The 22,563-nt window shown below is 49.1% G+C and overlaps 1 protein-coding gene across 1 annotated transcript in view; it reads left to right on the forward strand.

Annotated features, from left to right (window-relative positions):
* FAT2 (FAT atypical cadherin 2) overlaps positions 1-14,069 on the forward strand; it is an 84,272-nt gene extending 70,203 nt beyond the window's left edge. The window contains exons 20-24 of the mRNA XM_021076658.2: positions 647-792; positions 5,560-6,001; positions 8,250-8,403; positions 10,058-10,515; positions 11,879-14,069. Of these exons, the coding sequence (XP_020932317.2) occupies positions 647-792; positions 5,560-6,001; positions 8,250-8,403; positions 10,058-10,515; positions 11,879-12,411 (1,733 nt within the window). The 3' untranslated portion in view covers positions 12,412-14,069. The remainder of the gene's footprint in view (positions 1-646; positions 793-5,559; positions 6,002-8,249; positions 8,404-10,057; positions 10,516-11,878) is intronic.
* Positions 14,070-22,563: the final 8,494 nt, after the last annotated feature.

The raw sequence follows: 22,563 nt of genomic DNA on the forward strand, positions 1-22,563 counted from the left end.
GTAGAGGGTCCCATGGTCAAATACGCTTGAAAAACTCAACTTTAGGTGAAGCCTCAGACTCTTCACTGTGCACATTAGCAACTGCTGTGGGGCATAGAACATGCACCGGAGTATTGGCCACACTATCTATCCCTGCCCTGTTCCCTTATCACGGAAGTGTCTCCTTCTCAGCAACATTTCATGTGGGAAGTGCTTACTCCTAATTACAGCAGTATCTTGAGGCAAACGGCCTGTGCAGTGTTCCTGAAGTCACACATAAATGCAAAATTCTCTCCAATTCTACCTTTTTCTTCCCCCAAATGTGTCAGAAATAACATGGTAACTATGGAGATGGGAATTTTGATTTCCACACATTTGATGGATGATGTTTCTGGCTTGATTCTTGCTTTCTTAATGATCTAAGCTCATAGTTTCTGACCCAGGTTTCTGATCCAAGGCAAGAGTTCCCGAGGCCAAAGGGAGGGATGCAGGGTGAGGGCCCCTGTCCCGTTGTGTGACCCTGGACAAGCTACCCCACAGCTTCATTTCTTCCTCTATAAAATGTGAGTGATGACTCTGCCTGCCAGGGTGGAATGAGACAAAGGCAGTTTGAGGGCTCCTTGGGAACCACTTCGTGTGGGGGTGACACTTCCGTTTGCTCTCACAGGTACAGCCGCGAGGTTTAGCGGTCAGAGCTTCTGGCGGTACAGTCTCCCAAAGGCTCAGAACTGGCACATCCGTTTCCGTCTGACAACTCTCCAGTCACAAGCCATTCTCCTGTTCAGCAATAAGACAGCGTGGCTCTCCCTGAAGGTAAGGCACTGCCAGCCTGAGAGGTTTCATGTGGGAGTGCCAGGCCGGGGAGGTGGGGCAGCAGAGGAACGGCCAAGAAGGCTAGCTTCTGCAAGCAAATCCCTGCCTGGTTCTCAAGGATGCTGGGTGTGACTACCAGATCAGAACACGAGACCTTCCAGTCACGACTGGCAAAGCCATCCCCCTGGCGAAACATGTCCAGGTATAACGAGCTGTTCTGGGGATGCAGAGAGCCTCTGAAGACAAAAGGAGAGATGGGCGAGGCCACCTAGATCTGGTTGGTGCTTCTGTCACGTTTGCTCAGTAACAGACTAGTGTTCCCCAAGACGGTGGGAAGCTGGGGTGCTCAAGATGACAAGCCCAGCAGTAAGGTACATGGAATCACATAAGGAAAGTGAATTTCCTTTCTAAGGGTCTTTCAGTCCTTCTGATTATGTCTTGGAGAAAGTCTCAGAATGCCTGCTTGACTTAACATCTCTATTGTACACACCCATCTCCCATTTTGACATAGAGAAAACAGACGTTGACAGCTAGTTAGAACCCTGTTCATTCAATACATATTTATTGAGCATCTGCTATGTGACTGTTTCAGGTGCTTGGGTCTTAAGACCAAACCTCTCTTAGAGCTTTCCTCCTCTGTGGGGAGACTGACAATAAACATAAACATCATATATCAAAAAATTATAGAATTTGTCCAAACGTGGTAAGTGCTTTGGGTTAGAAGGTAAAAGAGGTTAGGGGGGATCAGGAGTGTGGGAAATTATCATTTTTTAAAAGGTGGTCACTGAGGTGATAATTGAAAAATAATTTGAAGGGGGTGAGAGAGTTTTAGCTATGCAGACCTCTTGGGGAACAGCATTCCAGGCAGAGGAATAAGAATTGGCAGAAGATTGCTTGGCATATTTAAGGAACAGTTGAGACGTCAATATGGCCTGAGTGAAGTGAGCAAGGGGACAGTAGCCACAGGAGTTGAGGTCAGAGATGTAATAGGATGAGGGCATATCTATAAAGGTTGCATAGGCCATTTAAGGACTTTGGCTTTTATTCTGAGCAGAGTTGGGGGCACCAGAAGGTTTTGAGAAGAGAATTAACATGGTGTGAAATATGCAAAAAGGGTCCTTGTGACCACTGTGTCGGGAAAAGACTTTAGAGGAACAAGGATGGAAGTGGAAAGATGCAGCCAAAAGGCAGTAAATCCGGTGAGAGACGATGGCGGTTCAGATCAGGGTAATGACGGTGGAACCGGGAAGAAGAGTTCAGATTCTGGAAAGATTGTCAAGGTACAGCCAACAGGACTTTCTGGTGCAATGACTGAGGACTCAGAGAGAAACAAAGGAGAAAGATTGTGACCTGAGAAATTAGTAGGAATGGAGTTTCCACCAACAGATCTGGACAAGGATATGGGTAGAGCAGGTTTGGGGGGACAACCAAGAGTTTCATTTTGGACATGTGAGTGTGAGGTACTTATGAGACCTCTCAGTGGAGCTGGACAAACAAAGTCAAGTGAGAAAGGTCTGGGAGATGAAGATCTAGGATGCTTCTGCATTTACATAGTAGTGAAAGCCATGAGACTGGGTGAAATCACCAAGGAGTGGAGACTGAAAAGAGACTAGACCAGGGATTTAGCCCTGAGATACTCCAACACTGAGAGGCTGGAGGACATGGAGAATCCAATAAAGAATGACAATGATATTGGAGGAAAACCAAGAAGGTATTGTATCTGGGAAGCCAGATGAAGGACATGTATCAAGAAGGAAGCAGTGAGTGATCAGCTGGGCAGTAGACTGCTGGGAGGTCAAGTTCGGATGGGAAGTGAAATCAATCAATGGGTTTGGCCATGTAGAGGATGCTGAATACCCTGACACCAGTGGTTTCAGTGTTGTGGTGAGCAAGGATGGAATTTGGCTGCAAAGGGAAAGCAAAGAAAGAAACCACTATCTGGCAGAGAAGTGGGATCAAGAAAACTGAAAAAAAGATGAGAACAGTAAGAGCATGTTTGTATGATGACTGGGATGATCCAGCAGAGAATGAAAAAAGATGTAGGAAGGAGAAAGGAGAATCAGTGGCATCTTGTCCTTTAGGAGGTAAGGAGCAGGGAGGACCTAGAACAAAGGGAGAGATTGGCTTTGGGCAACTTGGACAGATGTGATGGTGAGAGTGCCTGTAAGTTCCCATCTGATTGCTGACAGCGAGGGTGGGGAAGAAGGTGCCAAGGGTCTGAGGAAAGAGAAGTTATAAATATGGTCATCTTGTGAGAGGGCTAAGGAAGACAGTGTGATCGCTGGGTAGCTGAAGGGCTCATGTGAGACTCGAGGTCAGGAAGTTAAAGGGAGACCTCTAAGCAAGGCTGTGCGTTTCTCCCCAGCCACGTTCGGTTTCATCATACTCATACAGAATAAGAATTGAGTTTTACCGGATGTATGTGTTTGTCAAGTGAGTTCTATCACGGAAAAGAGGGACAAGAATTTGGCTAAGCAATTTAAGCTTGATTAGGAATGAGGATATCACAGAGGGGAGACGGTGAAAAGATGGAAGGATCAACTGATTTGTGGTCCTCGGTAAGGGAAAGGAGTGTTTTGGGGGGGTTTTTTGGCTGCACCCATGGCATGTAGAAGTTCCCAGGCAAGGGATGCCATAGCAGTGACCAGAGTCACTGCAGTGACAGTGCTGGATCCTTAACCTGCTGAGCCACAGGGGAACTCCAAAGGAAAAAAGTGATTTAATGACAATGGTTTTTTTTCACTTTTTTTTATTATTGTTATTTCCCCCAATACAATTTTTTTTCCTACTATACAGCATAGTGACCCAGTTACACATACATGCTTACATTCTTTTTCTCTCATTATCATGCTCCGTCATAAGTGACTAGACATAGTTCTCAATGCTTAACAGCAGGATCTCATTGCTAATCCATTCCAAAAGCAATAGTTTGCATCCATTAACCCCAAGCTCCCAATCCATCCCACTCCTTCCCCTCCCCCTTGGCAACCACAGGTCTATTCTCCAAATCCATGATTTTCTTTTCTGTGGAAAGGTTCACTTGTGCTGTATATTAGATTCCAGTTATCAGTGATATCATATGGTTTTGTTTTTCTCTTTCTGACTTACTTCACTCAGTATGAGAGTCTCTAGTTCCATTCTTTTTTTTTTTTTTTTTTTTTTGTCTTTCTGCCTTTTCTAGGGCCGCTCCTGCGGCATATGGAGGTTCCCAGACTAGGGGTCTAATCAGAGCTGTAGCTGCTGGCCTACGCCACAGCCACAGCAATGCAGGATCTGAGCCACGTCTGCAATCTGCACCACAGCTCACAGCAACACCGGATCCCCAACCCAGTAAGCAAGGCCAGGGATCGAACCTGCAGCCCCATGGTTCCTAGTCAAATTCGCCAACCACTGAGCCATGATGGGAACTCCTAGTTCCATCCATGTTGCTGCAAATGGCATTATTTTGTTCTTTTTTTATGGCTGAGTAGTATTCCGTTGTGTATATATACCACATCTTCCTAATCCAATCGTCTGTCAATGGACATGTGGGTTGTTTCCATGTCTTGGCTATTGTGAATAGTGCTGCACTGAACATGCGGGTGCATGTGAATGACAATGTTTTGTATAAGTTTTACTTATTTTTTGTCATTCTCTTTTATTAAAGGCAAGTTACATTTTTTTTCTATTTGCTATAATAATACTAAGTTTTCTTCTGAAGGAAATAAAGGTATAGTCAGTATTCAACCAGGGCAAAACTTAGGAAGATCCTGTACAAATGGCCAATTGCTGGAAAACGCTGGGTTAAATATCTGCATTTCACCCAGAGAAAGTTCTACTTAGCCCAGAATGACCAGAAAAATGTTTGGCCACAATTCATCCCTCTTCTTGAGGGTGAGGTGAACCAAAATGTTCTAAGCCAGTGATTCTCAGACTTTTTGATTTCAGGACTGTATTTATACTCAAAAATAATAGAGGCGCCCAGGGAAGATTTGTTTATGTGGGTAATAGCTACCGACATTTTCATTATTAGAAATTAAACTGAGAGACTTTTCAATATTTACTAATTCATTCTAATAACAAGAAACCCATTATAGGTTCACATAAATACCACCTTTTTAGGAGAAAAATCTTACATTTTCCATAATTAAAAAAAGAAGAGTGGCATCGTTTTACATTTCTGCAAACTTCTCTTATGTCTGCCTTAATACAGGCCAGCTGGCTTCTCGTATTTACTTCTGCCTTTATCTGTGGTGATAGTGCATGTCTAGAAATTTCCACTGTACGTGGGAGTACATGTGAGAGAATGAGAGTTGAGGAGGCAAATGATGTCTTGGATTATTACGAAAATAGTTGCCCCCCGTGGATTCCCTAAAGTCGTCTTGGAGATGCAATTGCTGAATAAGGGAGCAGGGCTGAGAGGAAGGCGTCTGGCCTCCCTGAAGGCTCAGGGTGCAGAGCACTGGAGAGGCCTGTGAAGAAGAATCCAAAGGACAGAGTCTTGCTCAGCAAAGCAGCTCTGGGCCTCGGTTTCCTCATCTGTGAAAAGGAGATGCCATCCCTGCCCAGACATCCCATGGAGAGCAGGTCCCAAAGGTGACCATAGACAGAAGAGCATTTAGGGGTTTTTAATGCTCTACAAACACAGGGTCTAAAACAGCCTTGAAAATCACCAAGCACTACACCCTCTGGCTGTGAAAATGCAATTCTTTGCACTGGTAGCTCTGAGCAGGACGTTCTATAAGTACTTGTTGCTTTTGCTGACAGCCCTCTGGGTTCTCTTTGCAGCTGGTCGATGGAGAGCTCCGGCTGGAATATCGCTGCCCAGGTGGCTTCGATGGAAATCTTTCCTCCCGGGTCCACGTGAATGACCAAGAGTGGCACTCTGTTCTGGTGGAGGTGACAGACACGTCCATTCGCCTGTTGGTTGACAGCACAGGCACAGCCTTCCTTGTGCTCCCAGAGACCTGCCAGGGCCTGAGGCCTGAAGGAGACCTCTTTCTGGGCGGTCTTGTCCTCTCGCATTCTTCCCCAAATGTCTCCCAGGGCTTCGAAGGCTGCCTGGATGCTGTTGTGATCAATGGAGAGGCGCTGGAGCTGCTGGCTCATGGCAAGAAGGCTGCAGGCTTGCTGGAGAGGCGGGCCCTCACCCCGTGCTGCTTCCACGGCCGCGAGTGCAGCCAGAACCCGTGTCTCAATGGTGGGAAGTGCACACAGACCCACGGGGCAGGTAAGGCTGGGGCTGAGCCCTGCACTTATCCCAGGAGGCTCTTCGGAGGACTGGGTCAGGTTGGACGCACTGTGGAGTCTCCCAAGCATATTCCTCCACCACAGCCCCGTGAGGGAGGCATCGGGAGGGAGGAGAGCCATTAAAGCTCCATTTTACTGCTCAGAAAAACACTGGGCTACATAAGGGATGCCCAAGGAGCTAAAGGAACTCACCCAAGGTCACAGGGCTGTCAAGTAAGAGGTGCTCGGGGTGCAGACGCCAGTGGAAGTGGCCCTCTCTTCCCTTAGTGTCTAGTGAGTGATGAGTTGGGATCTGCTAGGTTTACACCAGGGGAGGCCAGGAGTCTTCTTTCTCTCCCAACAAAAGCTATCTTTCTTTCTGCTTATTTCTGGATGGACGAAGGATGCAAGTGGGGCCCTCTGATGGAGAAGGCTAAGTTCATCACACATCTCAGTGTCATCACTGGTCTGTGCTAAGTCTCTCCTTCTTATTCCCCTTTGGTCTATACGCCACTGCCTTCTCCCTTCCTCAATCTCAGAGGCAAACATTTCAAGTTTCTAGAGGAGTTCCTTCTAAATGTATTCTACTGTTTTCCACATGCGTGAATTTCTAACTTACATAAGGGATGTATCATGTTCTCCACTTTTCCATCCATGCTGCCATGAGTAATTCTTCTCCACTGCTTTTAACTGTGGCTCAATACTCCAAGGTGTGTGTGCGCCTACCTTTCTCCACTCTCCCCAGCAATGGACATCCCGCCTCCATCCACAGTGCTGCACTGGACACCCTCATACGTGCCGTTTTATGACCCTATGTGAGAGCTTCTTACACACACACACACACACACACACACACCCCACCTCAGAGATGGAATTCACATACTCAGCATGTGCAAATAGTTATTTTAACTAAATCAGGCCTGCTTGCTGTCCGGCATGGCTACAGCTGTCTGTCCTTCAACCAGGAAATGCATGAGGTTCCTAGGGTCCTGTATCCCTGTCACCCCTTGGCATCATCCCATTTTCTCATGTTTGCCTGACTAATAATACTGTCATCTCCAGCTGCAAGGCATTCCAGGAGTCCATCACTTTTGGGTTTCCACCACCGTCGGTTTGACCCCCATCGCCTCTCATTTTTTCCTCTGCACCAGCCACCTCCCTGCTCTCCTGCTTCGCTCCCTCCAGCAGCATCTTCTCGCAGAGCGTCTAAGTAATCTTTATCCCAGGCAGATCTGCACATGCTGCTTTCCTGCTTGGCACCATGCAGTGGCTTCCCCTGGCTGTGAAGATGGAGTCTCGAGTCCTAATACCTGCGTGGGGCTCACATGCCCTGGCCCCTCGCACCTCCAGACCTGTAGCTCCTGCTCTCCCCCTGGATCCCTAGACCCACCCGCCCTGATGACATGCACACCCCCTCCTCCAAGCCTTTGCACACCTTCTCCCCTGCCTGAAACATCTTCCCCTTTGCCCCTCTATCATTTTGCCTGGCTAATATACATATAGCTGCCAGCCTACACCACAGCTCACGGCAACGCAGGATCTTCAGCCCACTGAGCGAGGCCAGGGATCGAACCCACAGCTTCATGGTTCCTAGTCGGATTTGTTTCACTGCGCCATGACCGCAACTCCTGCCTGGCTAATTTTTACTCATCCTTCAGGTCTCAACTAAAGTATCACCGCCTCTAGGAAACTTCCCCTGCTGCTTATCTAGGCTAGTGCCCTCCCCCCCAACACTTCCCTCTAGTAAAACTATTTTTATGGTAATTACTAATAATATACTATTATCTATAACTGTCCAGTTTGAATCTCACATTTGCCATTTACTTGCTGTGTGACCTTGGGCAAATGTCATACACACCCTGGGCCTCATTTCCTGACCTGCCATCAACTTGTCCCGTCTCTGATGAGGACAATAAATAGCAACCCATCTCAGATGAGCTGATGCGTGACAATTCTTAGGACAATGACTACACTGAATAGCGTTGTCTCGGAGGATACCCAGTATTACCCTTTAGATGCCCGTTCACCATAGACTGTGAGCTGTTGAAGGGCAGGGATCAGAGCTTCTTGTCCAGCAGGGCAGCAGTGCCCAACACAGTGCATATGGCAGAGGGAGGCACTGGATAACTAGGTGAGAATGCTGGGTTCTGCAAACACACGAGGCCCCCCTCTACCCTAGAGAACCTGTCCATCTGTGGCCGCCTGGCTACCAGGCCGGCGCTCTCTCACCTCCCTGCCCTTCCTCCCAGGCTATGTCTGCACGTGCTCCCCACAGTTCTCTGGGAGGCACTGTGAACAAAGAAATGAGAACTGCACTTCATTGCCCTGCCTGGAAGGGGGAACTTGCATTTCCTCTGCTGAAGGAGCCTCCTGCAACTGCCCTCACCCCTACACGGGAGACAGGTAAGCCTAGGAGAGGCCCCCTGCCAGTGGCTTCTCGCCCTGAGTGTGGCAACCACTGGGGAATGACCTCTGCACTCTGATCCCTAGAGGGGCCAACAGGCAGCCAGGGGCCCAGCGCCCCAGCTACTTGGCTTCTTGGCCTCTTCCACATGGCAAGGCATCTCCCACCACTGACGTCAGACCCTCTGGGAGAAGAGGTGCTCATTGTCAAGGCAGATTTCCCAGGCCCTATTCTGAACCTACTGACCTGGACTCACCAGGCGGAGGCCCAGCAATGCGCATTTCCTACCAGCTCCTCAGGCAGTTCTGGTCTTTGCTGAAGTCTGAAAATGACTAGAGTTGTTATTCTCTGGCTTTGAACCATGACTTCCCAGAAAGCAGCCTGGGGACAATGATTCCACTTGGTACCGGCAGTGCTGTGGGTCTCAAGCCCCACCACTAGCCACCTGTGCCTTATATTACGCTGGCCTGGGTGGGGGGGCTCAGGGGAAGGAGAATCACCCCTAGAATCCGAGACATAAAGAGGCTTTGGCAATTCTCTGGTTTGGAAATTGGAAACCTCCCATTGGGGACCTTTAAAAAGCACAAGGGTGACTTGAGAAAAAATATAGATTCCTAGACCAACTAAATTGGAATCTCCGAGGAATGAGGTCTGGAATGTATAACGAGCCCTCCAGGGATCCCTTGTGGTCGGCATGAGCATATGAGATCCAGTGGTGTAGTCCGCCCACCCATTTTACAGATGCGGAAACTGAGGCCTAGAGAAGGAAAGGGCCTGTCCAAGATTCCCCTGTGTGTTTATGGTCCAAGTCCCTCCTCTCAGCACCTGGCTTTTCTGGCCCCACTGCCTCCCCTCACTCTGCAGCAGGGGTTGGGTGGGCTCTCCCTCTGGCAGATGTGTCCAGAGGACGCTTCCTGGTTGAAAGTGGTGTCTGCATTTTAAAAGAGGAACTTGGGGGAGGCCACCGTTTAACCCAAGAGGGCCAACTGTTGGTGGTGAAATTGCAGGCACTGGGACCCAGGTGGGATGGAGAGAGGCTTTCCCAATCTCCCTCGAAAGTGGATAAAGCTGGCCACAGACGTCTCCAAGGAGCCTCCCACTATGGAGAGCTGCACTGAGGCTGACCTGAGCGGTCAGACGGTTCTAGGTGCGCCCTCTGGGAAAGCCGTCCAGTGTAAGGTCTGCGGAGGGCCACGATGGGTCCCTGCGACCTCTTGGTGGAAAAGAACAGGTGCCACTGGTGCCTGATGCCATTGCTGGGTGACGCCTGACCCAGAGGACAGCCGGGTTGCTGGCTGCCTCTACCGTGGTCTGTGACTGGAAATCTGGCCTCAGGGGTGGGCAGTGTATCCAGTGCTTGGATCTCACAGGTGGAAAGAAACGGACGTGCACAGAACCTAGATTCAAATGGTCATGAATGAGGGGATAGCTGAGTCCCACACCTCACTGGTGGAGGATAGAATGCTGACGTGAAAGTAAAGTTGGTGTGCTGATATGTGTGATAATCACACCTTTGTGTGTGTGTGTGTGTGTGTGTAAAACTGGAGAGGCGGGCTTGAACACAGAGGTCTCTGTTCCACGGACCTTTTAAGGCGGGACGTGGAAAGGGCAGTATAGTGACTTGGCCCCCCGACTGCTTCTCTGTCTCTGCAGGTGTGAGATGGAGGCAAGGGGCTGCACAGAAGGACACTGCCTTGTCACCCCTGAGATCAAAAGGGGTGACTGGGGGCAGCAGGAGATTCTAATCATCATAGTGGCCCTCCTGGTCCTCACTGTAAGCTCCACGGGGCTTCTTTTCTACTGCCGCCGCTGCAAGTCCCACAAGCCCGTAGCCATGGAAGACCCAGACCTCCTGGCCAGGAGCGTGGGTGTTGACACCCAGACCTCGCCTGCCATGGAGCTCAACCCCCTGAGCACCAGCTCCTGCAACAACCTGAACCAGCTGGAGCCCAGCAAGACCTCAGCTCCAAGTGAACTCGTCACTTTTGGACCCAGCTCTAAGCAACGGCCAGTGGTCTGCAGCGTGCCTCCCAGACTCCCTCCAGCAGTGGCTTCTTCCCACTCTGACAACGAGGCCATCATTAAGAGGACCTGGTCAGGCGAGGAGATGGGTCAGTACAGCCACAGGCCATTAGCCTCTGGGATTGACAGAAGCGGGTAGAAGACCGAAACACTGCGTTATCGGAGGCACAAGGGATTTCGGCCACTTTCCAGTCCAATCCACAGGGATGGGATACGAACGGGTGCAGTCAAGGTCATGGGGGCTGGACCAGATCCCAGGCCTCTGGACTCAGAGCCTGTGCCTTATTCTGCTGCACCATAATCCACCACTCCACATTCCAAGTCACTCCATAGGACTGAGGTCCAGAGCAGAAATCTGTAGACCCGTGGAGTTCCCGTTGTGGCGCAGTGGTTAATGAATCCGACTAGGAACCGTGAGGTTGTGGGTTCAATCCCTGGCCTTGCTCAGTGGGTTAAGGATCCGGCGTTGCCGTGAGCTGTGGTGTAGGTGGCAGACGCGGCTTGGATCCTGCGTTGCTGTGGCTCTGGCGTAGGCCGGCGGCTGCAGCTCCAATTCAACCCCTAGCCTGGGAACCTCCATATGCCGCGGGAGTGGCCCTAGAAAAGGCAAAAAGACAAAAAAAAAAAAAAAAATCTGTAGACCCTGGATAGGGGTGGGTAGGACCCCTGGGGCGAAAGGGGGGCTTCTGTATATTTATGCTTTTCTGGAAGGGGAGAGAGAGGCAGTAGTCCAAACTTCCGGCTGCCCAGTCTTACAGGTATAGCAGCCTTGGGCCAGACCTGGCTGGCCCAGAGGAGAAGCCTTCACCTGCTCCCCCTCATCTTTGGCTCAAAAGGAAGTGAATTTGCAAAGTATATTTTCTGGCTCATAAGAGTTTAACCGGGTATTTTGACTAACTCTCTGCCATTAGGGTACCCGAGACCCATGAGGACACAGTGACTTGTTCTAACTCACCCAACCATTCAGTAGCAGGGACAGAGCTAGGACCAGGGACGCCTGATCTCCAACCTTCCAGGTCACATCTCATTTAATCAGCCCCCCCCCTTGATAGAGGCCATCAGACCTCCGAGCCCAAGATGTGTGTCTGTTTCCTTCAATTAAGGAGATAAAAATCACCAGTAAGACCTGGGATGGAGTTACTATCTTCAGGAGTGGGAGTGGGCTGCGTGGAGCTATTCAGATTCTTCCCTTAGTCACTGACTCTTGGATCAGTGGCATGGATTTGCAAGATGGGCTGGCCTAGAGTTAAACCTCTGGCTTTGAACTTGTCCCCACTGGATTCTAGCTATTAACCTAAGCCGCCAGAGACAATGCATACAGATAAGTCGCATAACCACCCACTCCTTGACCCATTTCTGCCACATGTGAAGTCATGTCGGGTAGCTTTAAGGCCAACTGGGACCTTCACCAAGGGAACTCAGAGGTCACCCTGTCTTCCTATTCCCTTGCAGTGTACCCTGGTGGAGCCACGGTCTGGCCCCCAACGTACTCCAGGAAGGAACGCTGGGAATACCCCCACTCCGAAGTGACCCCCAGCCCACTACCACCGTCGCCTCACTGCCATCAGACCCCAGCCGTGATGCCAGATCCTGCTGGCCTCTACGGGGGCTTCCCCTTCCCACTGGAGCTGGAAAACAAGCGAGCCCCCCTCCCGCCTCGTTACAGCAACCAGAACCTGGAAGATCTGATCCCCCCACGGCCCCCGAGCCCGCGGGAGCACCTGCTGGCCCCCTGTCTCAACGAGTACACAGCCATCAGCTACTACCACTCCCAGTTTCGGCAGGGAGGCGGAGGCCCCTGCCTGGCAGAGGGGGGCTACAAGGGGGTGAGCATGCGCCTCAGCCGGGCCGGGCCCTCTTATGCCGACTGTGAGGTGGGGGGTGGGCCTCCCACAGGCCGGGGCCAGCCCCAGGTCCCCCCCAACTACGAGGGCTCCGACATGGTGGAGAGTGATTATGGGAGCTGTGAGGAGGTCATGTTCTAGTCGTCCTCAGAGGGAGGCAGATGGGACACCAAGGACTTGGCACCGTCCCCTGTCTTGTGAGCGGTGAGTCTGGCACGGCTGGCGAAGTGGGAGGGAAGCCCCCATACCTGGTCCGGGCTGCCACAACTTGAATTGTGCTCTGCCAGACCCCCAGCTAGTCCCTGAGGACAGAGGAAAGCTGGGGGTAGAGCTCCAGAAACAGCTAAGCACCCCCCACCTCACAAAAAGGGGATGCACAGAGCCGTTACCCGGGAAACCCAGGAGAAACTGACTCCCAGGATGAGCAAGAGGCAGTGCTTCTCACTGACAGTCCCAGGGAGGCAGGGCCTGGACCACGGGCCGGCCCGTCAGGCACACTCTTAGACCTGCTCACAGCTGAACCCTGGAGGCTCGCAGGCAAGCACCACGCCTGCTGTGGGGACAAGGTGCAGAGTCAGCAACCCTGGAGGGCAGAGGGGCTGCGAGGCTCCCTGCAGTGTCTGCTCCGGGTCAGGCACCGTGCTGAGAACTGGAGATAAGGTGGTGAGTGGCGGTGACAAGCATTCCTGAGGAGCATCCTGGCCTCAATTTCCTGGAGGTCCCTACTCCTCTAATCTGATTCCAAGCATCCTGCTCTGCCTCTTGCAATCACGTGACTACCGGCCAGGGCCTGCCGGGATCTGTGCAGCTCTGAACCGTCTTCGTTCAAGAATTCAGACCTCATGGAACTCTGGGTTCTTCAGCCCAAGTTTCACAAGCACTTTGGGCCAAAGGCAGGAAGGACATCATTCTTCATTTTAAAAAACATTCTTAGGCACTTTGCAACCTTGCTGTCTGGATGAGCTTCCCCAAAGGGATTTTTCTTCTTTAGACACAAGGAGATCTGAACTCCCACACAGGGAAGGGGGGAGACAAGGAGCCAGACACAGGGAGTGTCCTTTCCTGCCCCTCTGTCTCAGACACCTGCCAGTCTAAGCGTTACCCAAGGCAACTCAACCCTGGGGCTGGAGGGTCAATGCAGGCACGAGTCCGCCCATGTAGGTGCCTGTGTATAGTATATGTGTGCACATGTGCAGAATATATGTAGCCAGGAGTGGCAGGGACCAGAGACTTCTGGTGGCCTTGCCACTCCCTCCCTCTTTCTGGTCCACGGCTTTTTTTTTTTTTTTTTTTTTTTTGGTCTTTTGTCTTTTTAGGGCCACACCCGTAGCATATGGAGGTTCCCAGGCAAGGGATCCAATTGGAGCTGAAGCTGCCGGCCTACACCACAGCCACAGCACTGCGGGATCGGAGCCATGTCTGAGACCTACATCACAGCTCACGGCAATGCCAGATCCTTAACCCGCTGAACAAGACCAGGGGTCGAACCTGCATCCTCATGGATGCTAGTCAGGTTCGTTAACTGCTGAGCCACAACGGGAATGCCATGCTTTTTCATGTGTATTGTTTCTGGAGACAGAATCAAAAGCAACAGGAATAGAGACTCTTACCCACAGGGCTGGGGCTTACAGTGAGAGGGAGTCGTGTGGGTGAGAGGGCATTCATGTGGGTGGTTCATGGCTGTGTGAGCGACTGTGAGCATCTGTCATTGTTTTTTTGTTTTTTGTTTTTTCGTTTTTTTTTTTTTTTTTTTTTTTTTTTTTTTTTTTTTTTACAATAAAATACTTTTTAAACTATTATTTTCTGCGTCACTTAGGCTGTTTGGGGTTGGGTCAGAGGAAGGTCACGAGGATCCACAGGCCCTTCCAGGCTGAGGTTCATGGAATTTGGGGGCTGGAAGAGATCCCAGAAATCATGAAGCACCATGATTCCCAAACCTTGCCAAATGACTTAAATACAGATCCCTAGGCCCTACCCTAGACACATGAAATCGGAACCTCTGGGGGTGGGGTCCAAGACACTATTTGGAAAAAATGCCTCTAATTCAATACAACCCTCCATGGTTTGTGGACAAGTCTGCCAAGCAGCAGGTGTGTGAAGGGCCCAGGACAAGGCTTCGGGACTGCTGACCCCCAGCCGGCCCCTCCTCACCACATGCACACAGGTCAGGGAGGGGACAGTTACTCTCACAGGTCTTGGGAGGCCAGCCCCCTGATGCCCAGAGTCAGCCTGTGGCCACTGCTCCACAGCTTGCCCTGAGGCCCAGCTGGACAGGAAAGTGACCTGTGGGCACAACACTGAGACTGGATGGTCCAGACCCTGCCATTGGGCTCCCAGTGCAGATGGGCATGTCCATGGGAAGCACTGTGGCGGACTGTAACTCTGGGGGCGGAAGAGCTCGGTTTCAAACCCACACGAACGTGGCCTTGGGCAGGTATGACTGGGCTTCTCGCTGCTCCGTAAAATGAAGAGTAAATAATAGCTATGTCATCGTGTTATTCTGAGGCATAAAGTCAAAGAGCTTACAGCAGCAGCATAAATAATAAATGGTGACCATTCTGCTAGGGAATAATACCAGGTGGTGTACAGACACGATTAACTTATCAGGACTGTGCAGAGAAGTCACAAATAGTCTAGGCCGGTTTTCCCCAAATTTCTCTTGCTTTGCTTACCATGTTTATGATTTTTCACACTAACAGAATAACACCTGTACTCGTATTTACATAATATTTTTCTTTTAGTGTATTTACATTTTAAAAAATTTTATTCCTTAGAACAGCAACATCTATAAACTAAAAAATCTGAGTTACTATTTTTTTGGGGGAACACAAGAAAATACATAAATATTCTGTTTTTCAAAATGACTGTCCAGACCCCCTAAATCATCTTTGGGAAACACATATCTAGCCCACCTTCCTTCTCCATGTTTCTCAGCCTGAGGCCCACAGGGGAGAAGGGGTCTGTCTGAGGTCCCACAGCTAGAACGTCACAGTGATAAGACCCACATTCGGGTCTGATGCTGGCCTGGGGATGTCCCTGCGACACCCCCTGCTTTCCTGGATGAAGCCTTTCCCCACCCAGCCCACGCTCCCCACCAGGCCCCTCCTTCCCTTCGTCCTCCCCAGTCTGCACCTGCACGGATCAGCCTCTAGAGGGCTCTCCAGGATCAAGAAGTCAAACTGCAGAAGCCTGGAAGGTTTTCAGTGAAATCCTCCCATCTCAAACCACTGGGGTTCTGGTTCCAAACGTTCTGACTCTGACTCAGCACAACCTTGGCAAAGGAAGGCAGAGACCCAGGTTTCCTGACTTGCCCAGATAAAAACGGGGGTGGGGGTGGGGGTTGGCACACTGTCACAGTCCACCATAATCACCTTCACCACCACCTCTTACTGGCACTTGCCATATGACAGGGGCTGTGCAACCACTTGGCATGTCTTATCTCATTTAATCCTCACCAAAACCCCACAATGTGAGTACCGTCATCCCTGTTTTACAGGTGGGGGAACAGAGGCACAGAAATTACGTCATGTCATGTAACGGGAGTGACTTAAAGTGAAGTCATCCAGTTCATGAGTGACAGGGCCAGGATTCAGGGCCAGGGCTGCCTGACTCTAGAACTATGCCTTACACTTGGGTTCATGAGACCAATTATAAATACAGGCCATCTGGAATTCCCATCGTGGCTCAGTGGTTAAGGAACCCAACTAGTGTCCATGAGGACACAGGTTCAATCCTTAGCCTTGCTCAGTGGGTTAAGGATCTGGCATTGCCATGAGCTGTGGTGTAGGTCGCAGATGCGGCGTGGATCCCATGTTGCTGTGGCTGTGGCCTAGGCTGGCGGCTACAGTTCCGATTTGACCCCTAGCCTGGGAACCACCATATGCCATGGGCGTGGCCCTAAAAAGACAAAAAAAAAAAAAAAATGGTATTAACTTCTACTCAGTGGGGATGTCACCAGCACCTTTCTGGCTCTGAGGACAGGCTCTGGGAGTCCTTAGCGACTCTGCCGGGTTCACTTGATGAGAGGCACATTCTCAGGGGCCAGGCTGGGAAAAGACAAGCCCTTGGAATCTCATCTTCTACAGACCTACAGGGTCCAATTAGACTGATATGAAACTCAAAATAAACAGTGATATCAACTCCTCACAGGCCAGAACACCATTCTCTACTGAAGGAGACCATGCTGCATTGAAGTAACCAATCAATTCCAGATACATGATTAGCCCCAGGGACAGGCACTGAGAGCTCGAGCCTCATCTGATCAACACTGCAAGCAACTCGTGATCTGGGGAAGTGGCCAGGGAGTCACATCTCTTCAGCATCAGCATGGAGGCTGACCAGAGAAGCGGCATTGTGGCACCACTGAGAAGGAAGTCATGAGTTCTGCCGGAAGTGGCCAGGGAGAATTCTAGAGAGGAACAGCTATCCAAGCTGGGTCTTAAAGTGGAGCTTCGGATTGGGCATAGGGAGAAGGGCCAGCTAGGCTAAGAGACGAGCCCAAAGGGAAGGCCTGAAGGTTTAAGGTCCTTGGGCATCCGTGGGTGGTTGTGATGGCAGGGGGAGGGGTAGTTGTGATGGCGGGCGGGTGGAAGGACTGTGTAGCACAGGGTGGGGACAGCAGCTGGGGTCGGATGTGGAAGGAGTGAGGTGCCCAGACCAGACCGGGAGATGCACTATGTCCACTGAGGGATGTGAGGGCGAGAGTGACAGGATCAGGTCCCAGGGAGGTGGATCCTAGGGGCAAAGACATGAGGTGTGGCGTCACACAGACCTGCTCCACCATTTAGAAAATGTGTGACCTTGAGCAGGTCATTTAACCTTTGATGCCTCAGTGTGAAAAGTGGGGATGTTACCAGCACCTTTCCTCACTGGATCTGGACACTAAAGACGACGACACAGGTAGAGTGCTGGCATGATCTGCATAGTAAATACTCAGAAGGCATGAGACATTTTATCACTGCTCTTAAAAAGGCAGATCTGGAGTTCCCATTGTGGCGCAGCGGAAACGCATCCGACTAGGAACCATGAGGTTGCAGGTTCGATCCCCAGCCTCGCTCAGTGGGTTAAGGATCCGGCGTCGCCGTGAGCTGTGGTGTAGGTTGCAGACCCAGTTTGGGCCGTGTTGCTGAGGCTGTGGTGTAGGCTGGCAGCTGTAGCTCTGATTGGACCCCTAGCCTGGGAACCCCTCCCTATGCTGTGGGTGCAGCCCTAGAAAGCAAAAAAAAGGCGGATCCTTTGGTAGTGTCTATGACTGCACACTTACCTTCATTCCGTAGCCAAGACAAAAGGACACTGCCCCCAGCTAGGGGTAGGAGGGGATAAATGTACCAAGGCAGGGGTTCTTGATGGAAACGGTGGTGATTTCCACAGCCCCCGCTTCCCATGTCTAGAGACACTCTGGGCTGTCACAACTGGCAGAGAGCAAGTGGCATGGTAGCATCTAGTGGGTAGACCAGGGATGGGTGCTACAATGGACAAGGGAGTCCCGACACTAAAGGATGATGCAGCCCAAAATGTACAGACTGAGAAACTCTGTCCTAAGGAAACATATGTGTCCTCTAGGTGGCACCATAGCAGCTGGGAACCTTGCCTGAGGCAAAGGTACACTTATGCCAAGAACTGCAGTTATGGCATACGGTTTTGCTCATTTATAAAGAGGCACCGCTCTGGATCCTACGTTTGTCAGAGTAAATGGCAGGATAAGTAAAAAGCAAAAAAACATTCCAACTATATATATATATATATATATATATATATATATATATAAAATAATATTCCATGACCAAGTAGGATTTAGTCCAGACAAGCGAGGATGGTTCAGTATTCAAAGACGAATCAATTTAATTCATCATATTAACAGGTAAACAAAGAAAATGTTTAAAATCATATCAAGTGTTAAGAAAATAAAAATTTTAAAAATTGTATCAGTTGATGCCGAAAAAAACATTCGACAAAATTAAGCCATTCATGAGTTCAAGGAAAATCTTTCAGTACAGGAAGAGAGAGGAACTCCTATAAAAATCCTACAGTTGGCATCATGCTTAAAGGTGAAAGACTGATGGCTTTCCCTGTAGGGTCAGGAACCAGGCTAGAATGTTCGCCGGAACCACTCTTTTTTAACAGAGAACTGAAAGTTCTAGCCATTGCAATAAGATTTTTTAAAAAGGTACACAGATTGGAAAAGAAGTACAGCTATTTCTGTTGGCAGACAACATGACTATCTACGTAGAAAATCCCAAGAATTTTAACCAAAAACTCATAGAACTACTAATGAGTGCGGAAAGGTTATAAGACACGATTAACCCTCAAAAAAACAATTTCTTTTCTATGACTACCAATGAAAATGTGGAAACTGGAAGAAAAAAACACATCATCATTACAACTGCTCCTAAGAAAATCACATACTTAGGTATAAAGCTAACAAAACATTTACCAGATCTGATAAGTGGCTAAAATAGGCAATAACAACATTACCAAGTACTGGCAAGGAGGCAAAGAAACTGGATCATTCACACGTTGCTCATGGAAATGTAAAATGGTACAGCCATTCTGGAAAAATGGTTTAGAAGTTCCTTTTAAAACTAAAAATGGGCTTGCCATACACCCAGCAATTGCATTACTGGACATATATTGCAAAGAAATAAAAAATTGTTTTCATGCAGAAACTTGTACATGAATATTCAAAGGCAGCTTTATATGTAATAGCCAGTCCTGGAGGCTATGAAAATTTCCTTCAATGGATAAATGGATAAATAAACTGTGCTACATCCACACCACGGAATACCATTCAGCAATGAAAAGGAACAAAACAATTCATACACACACAAACCTGGATGATCCTCAAGAACATTTTACTGAGAAGTCAACTCAAAAGGACACACAAAGTATAATTCCATGTATAGGACATTTGTGAAATAACATACGGATAGAAACGAAGAACAGATCAGTGGTAGGTAGGGGTTAGGAATGCTGGGAAGGTGTAGGGCATGCACGTGTCCATGAAGGAGTCTTGTGGTGATGGAACAGTAAAGCATTTTCATTGTGGTGCTAGAAGTCACACATGATAAAGTTGCTTAGAGCGATATACACAAACACACATACATGAAAATGCACACATACAAACAAGTGTATATATAACTGGAGAAACATGAATGAGCTCTCTGGATTGTGCCAGTGTCAATTTCCTGGTTTTGACAATGTACTATAGTTATACAAGCTGTCAACACTGGAGGAGACTGGTTGAAGGGTACCCTGGGCCTCCTAGTACATTTCTTTGCACTTTCCTGTGAATCTAAAATCACTGCAAAGTAAAAAGCTTAATTTTTTTGAAGACCGGTTTTTTTTTTTTTTTGCTGCTTCCACAGCACGTGGAAGTTCCCAGGCCAGGGTTCAAATCCACACCACAGCAGTGACGGCGGAACCCTACCCTGACGAGCCACCAGGCAACTCCAAGACCAATTTTAAAAGAGGAAAGTTATTTGAACAAGTACTTTGCTCAATAAGACAGAGAAATGGTAAATAAGCCCAGGAAAACATGCAGAGCACCACTAGTAGTTAGACAAATGCAAATTAAAATTACAATCAGGAGTTACCGCTGTGGCACAGTGGAAACGAATCTGACTCGCATCCATGAGGATGTGGGTATGATCCCTGGCCTCCCTCAGTGGGTTAAGGATCTGGTGCTGCCGTGAGCTGTGGTGTAGGTCGCAGACGTGGCTTGGACCCCGCGTTGCTATGGCTGTGGCGTAGGCCAGCAGCTGAAGCTCCGATCTGACCCCTAGCCTGGGAACTTCCATATGCCGTGGGTGCGGCCCTAAAAAGCAAAATAAAATAAAATCACAATGAGATCCACTACACACCCATTAAGATGAGTAAAACTGAAAAGACCACAAAATGAAGTACTAGTGAGGATATAGAACAAATGGAACATTTATAAACTGTTGGCAAGAATTCAAAATGGTGCAACCACTTTGGAAAGCAAGATTCCCATTTTTATAAAGTTAGGATACACTTAACCATTCAAATGCACAATTCCACTCTGAGTAATAAATATATATGTCTACAGAAAGATCTGTATTTGAATAGTTATAGCAGCTTTATTCATAATACCCCCAAACTGGAAGCAACCCAGACATCCAATAACTGGTGAATGAATAAACAAATTACGGTTCAGCCGTACAATGGAATATTAGTCTGCAATAAAAAGAGGCAAACTCTTGGTACATGTCACACCACGGATGGGTATAAAACGTATTATGCGAAGTCAAAGATGCCAGACAGAAAGGACTATACTTAATTTTCCATTTATGTGCTATTTTAGAAAAGAGAAAACCAGAGACAGAAAAATCAGATCAGTTGTTTCCAAGGGACTAGAGGCACAGGGATGGGGTTGACTGCGGGGGGCACAAGGGAGCTTTGGGGGTAAAAGAAACATCCACGTCTTGATTGAAATCGTTGTCACATGACTGTATGCATTTGCCCAAATGGAACAAATTGTGCACTTAAAGAGGTGACTTTTATTCTATGTAAATTATACTCCATTTTTTCCCCCCAGAAGGCTAGGGCGGACCACCGGCCAAGGGTCTAGAAAAAGGGCACCAGGTGAAGATACGCAGTTTCTTGGCACATGTCTGCAGTAGGCTGGGTCTGAGGACTCCAGTCTACTTAGACAAAACCCTAGATTCAGGGTTCAGACCCAGTCCACTGTCACTCAACTTAGGCCTGTGCAAGTGCAGTGGGCTTACCGTGGTTCCAGGGAAGGAGGGATTGATGGCCATGATATGCGGACATGAGCAGGAATAAAAACAAGAAGAGGTGAACTAAGAAGGGGTGAATGCTCTGCTCAAAGCATGTGAGCAAGACTCTAACGAATGAACGCACAACCGAGAAAAAAAACAAAACAAAACAAAAAAAACACCAAGAAGACCTGCTTCTCTGCACTATTCTTCAAATCAGCTAATATTTCACAAAATGTTTCATAAGCCCTTCATGCCAGGCACTTTATAACATTCTCTCCAACCCTTTCAATAGTCCCTAAGGGTGGCCCTCCCTCCTGAGGCTGTAACAAAGAGCTCGGCCAAGTGCTTAGGTTCTGCCACCAAGGGCTTGCGTGTGTATCCCAGCTCTGCCCCTTGCTGGCTGGGGTCCTGGAAGGGTCCCCGACCCCTCTGACACCCCCGCCCCCCGCCCCAGTTCCAGGAATAACACTGGTGAGCGAAAACAGTCATAATACTGTCCCCCCTTCCTGCTCTCAGTAAAGTAACGCTTCGACGGTGCTCAGGTTCAACTGCACTTCAACTGTGCTTGAGGGCTCTGCTCTTGGACGAGTCTAATCTAGTAGCCAACAGGATGAGTCTTCCCATCACCAGATGGCTGTAAATGCGACGGAAAGGGAAGGAGAGTCATCTCTCCCACAGTCCTGAAATCAATCTCTTGCTCAGTCACGGTTCCTCAGCGACACGGGCCTGTGGGATGGAGCGATCCCTGCACGCATGTGAACAGGGACTTGGAGGAGGGAGAGGAGGGCCTCAGGGACCAGCAAGTCCAACATCCACAGGGCTGCTCGGCGGCTGGAAACTCTCGGGCAGGAGCTGGGGCTGCGGTCTTGAGGCGGAATTTCTTCTTCCTTCAGGTTTTCCCTGCAGGCCCTTCAGCTAATGGGCCCTTACCCAGATTTGGGGGATAACCCCTTTTAGTTAGTCAGTTAGTTTTGTATTTTTTTTTTTTTTTTTTGCCACACCCATGGCATACCAAGTTCCCAGGACAGACATGGAACCTGAGCCGCAGCAGTGACGATGCTGGTTCCTTAACCTCTAGGCCACCCGGGAACTCCAGCCCCCTTCATTTAAAGTCAACTGACTGTGGACATTAACCGCATCTCCAAAACGCCTTCACAGCAACACCTAGGGTCGTGTTTGACCGAATAACTGAGTTATTCAATACAACTGCCCAGACATGCTGACATTTAGAACCAACCATCACGCCTATGCTGGGCAGTCACGTGATATGCACAGAAAGGGCTGAGACTTCCTACTGAAGTTTTCGAGAGAACCAGGAGCAGACTTAGGAAGGGGAGGGGCAGGGTTGTCTAACAGAAAAAAACCACCTCTCGGGGACTCTTAATCCACAGATGGTTCTACTGTTCACACTATTCCCTCAGAGGAGCTCTGTGGCAGAAACCAGAAACATTCTGACCTAAGATCTAGTAAACGGATCTGAGTGACCAAAATAAATAAGTAAACAAATAAATAAATAAATAAATAAATGGGAAAACAAAGACGCAGACTGAACCTC

The sequence above is a fragment of the Sus scrofa genome, chromosome 16, assembly GCF_054392235.1.
Source record: "Sus scrofa isolate SSC_HxYL_T2T_F1_AM1 chromosome 16, Sscrofa_HxYL_maternal_Yorkshire_Landrace_v2.0, whole genome shotgun sequence".
In the NCBI taxonomy this organism is placed as follows: Eukaryota; Metazoa; Chordata; class Mammalia; order Artiodactyla; family Suidae; genus Sus; species Sus scrofa.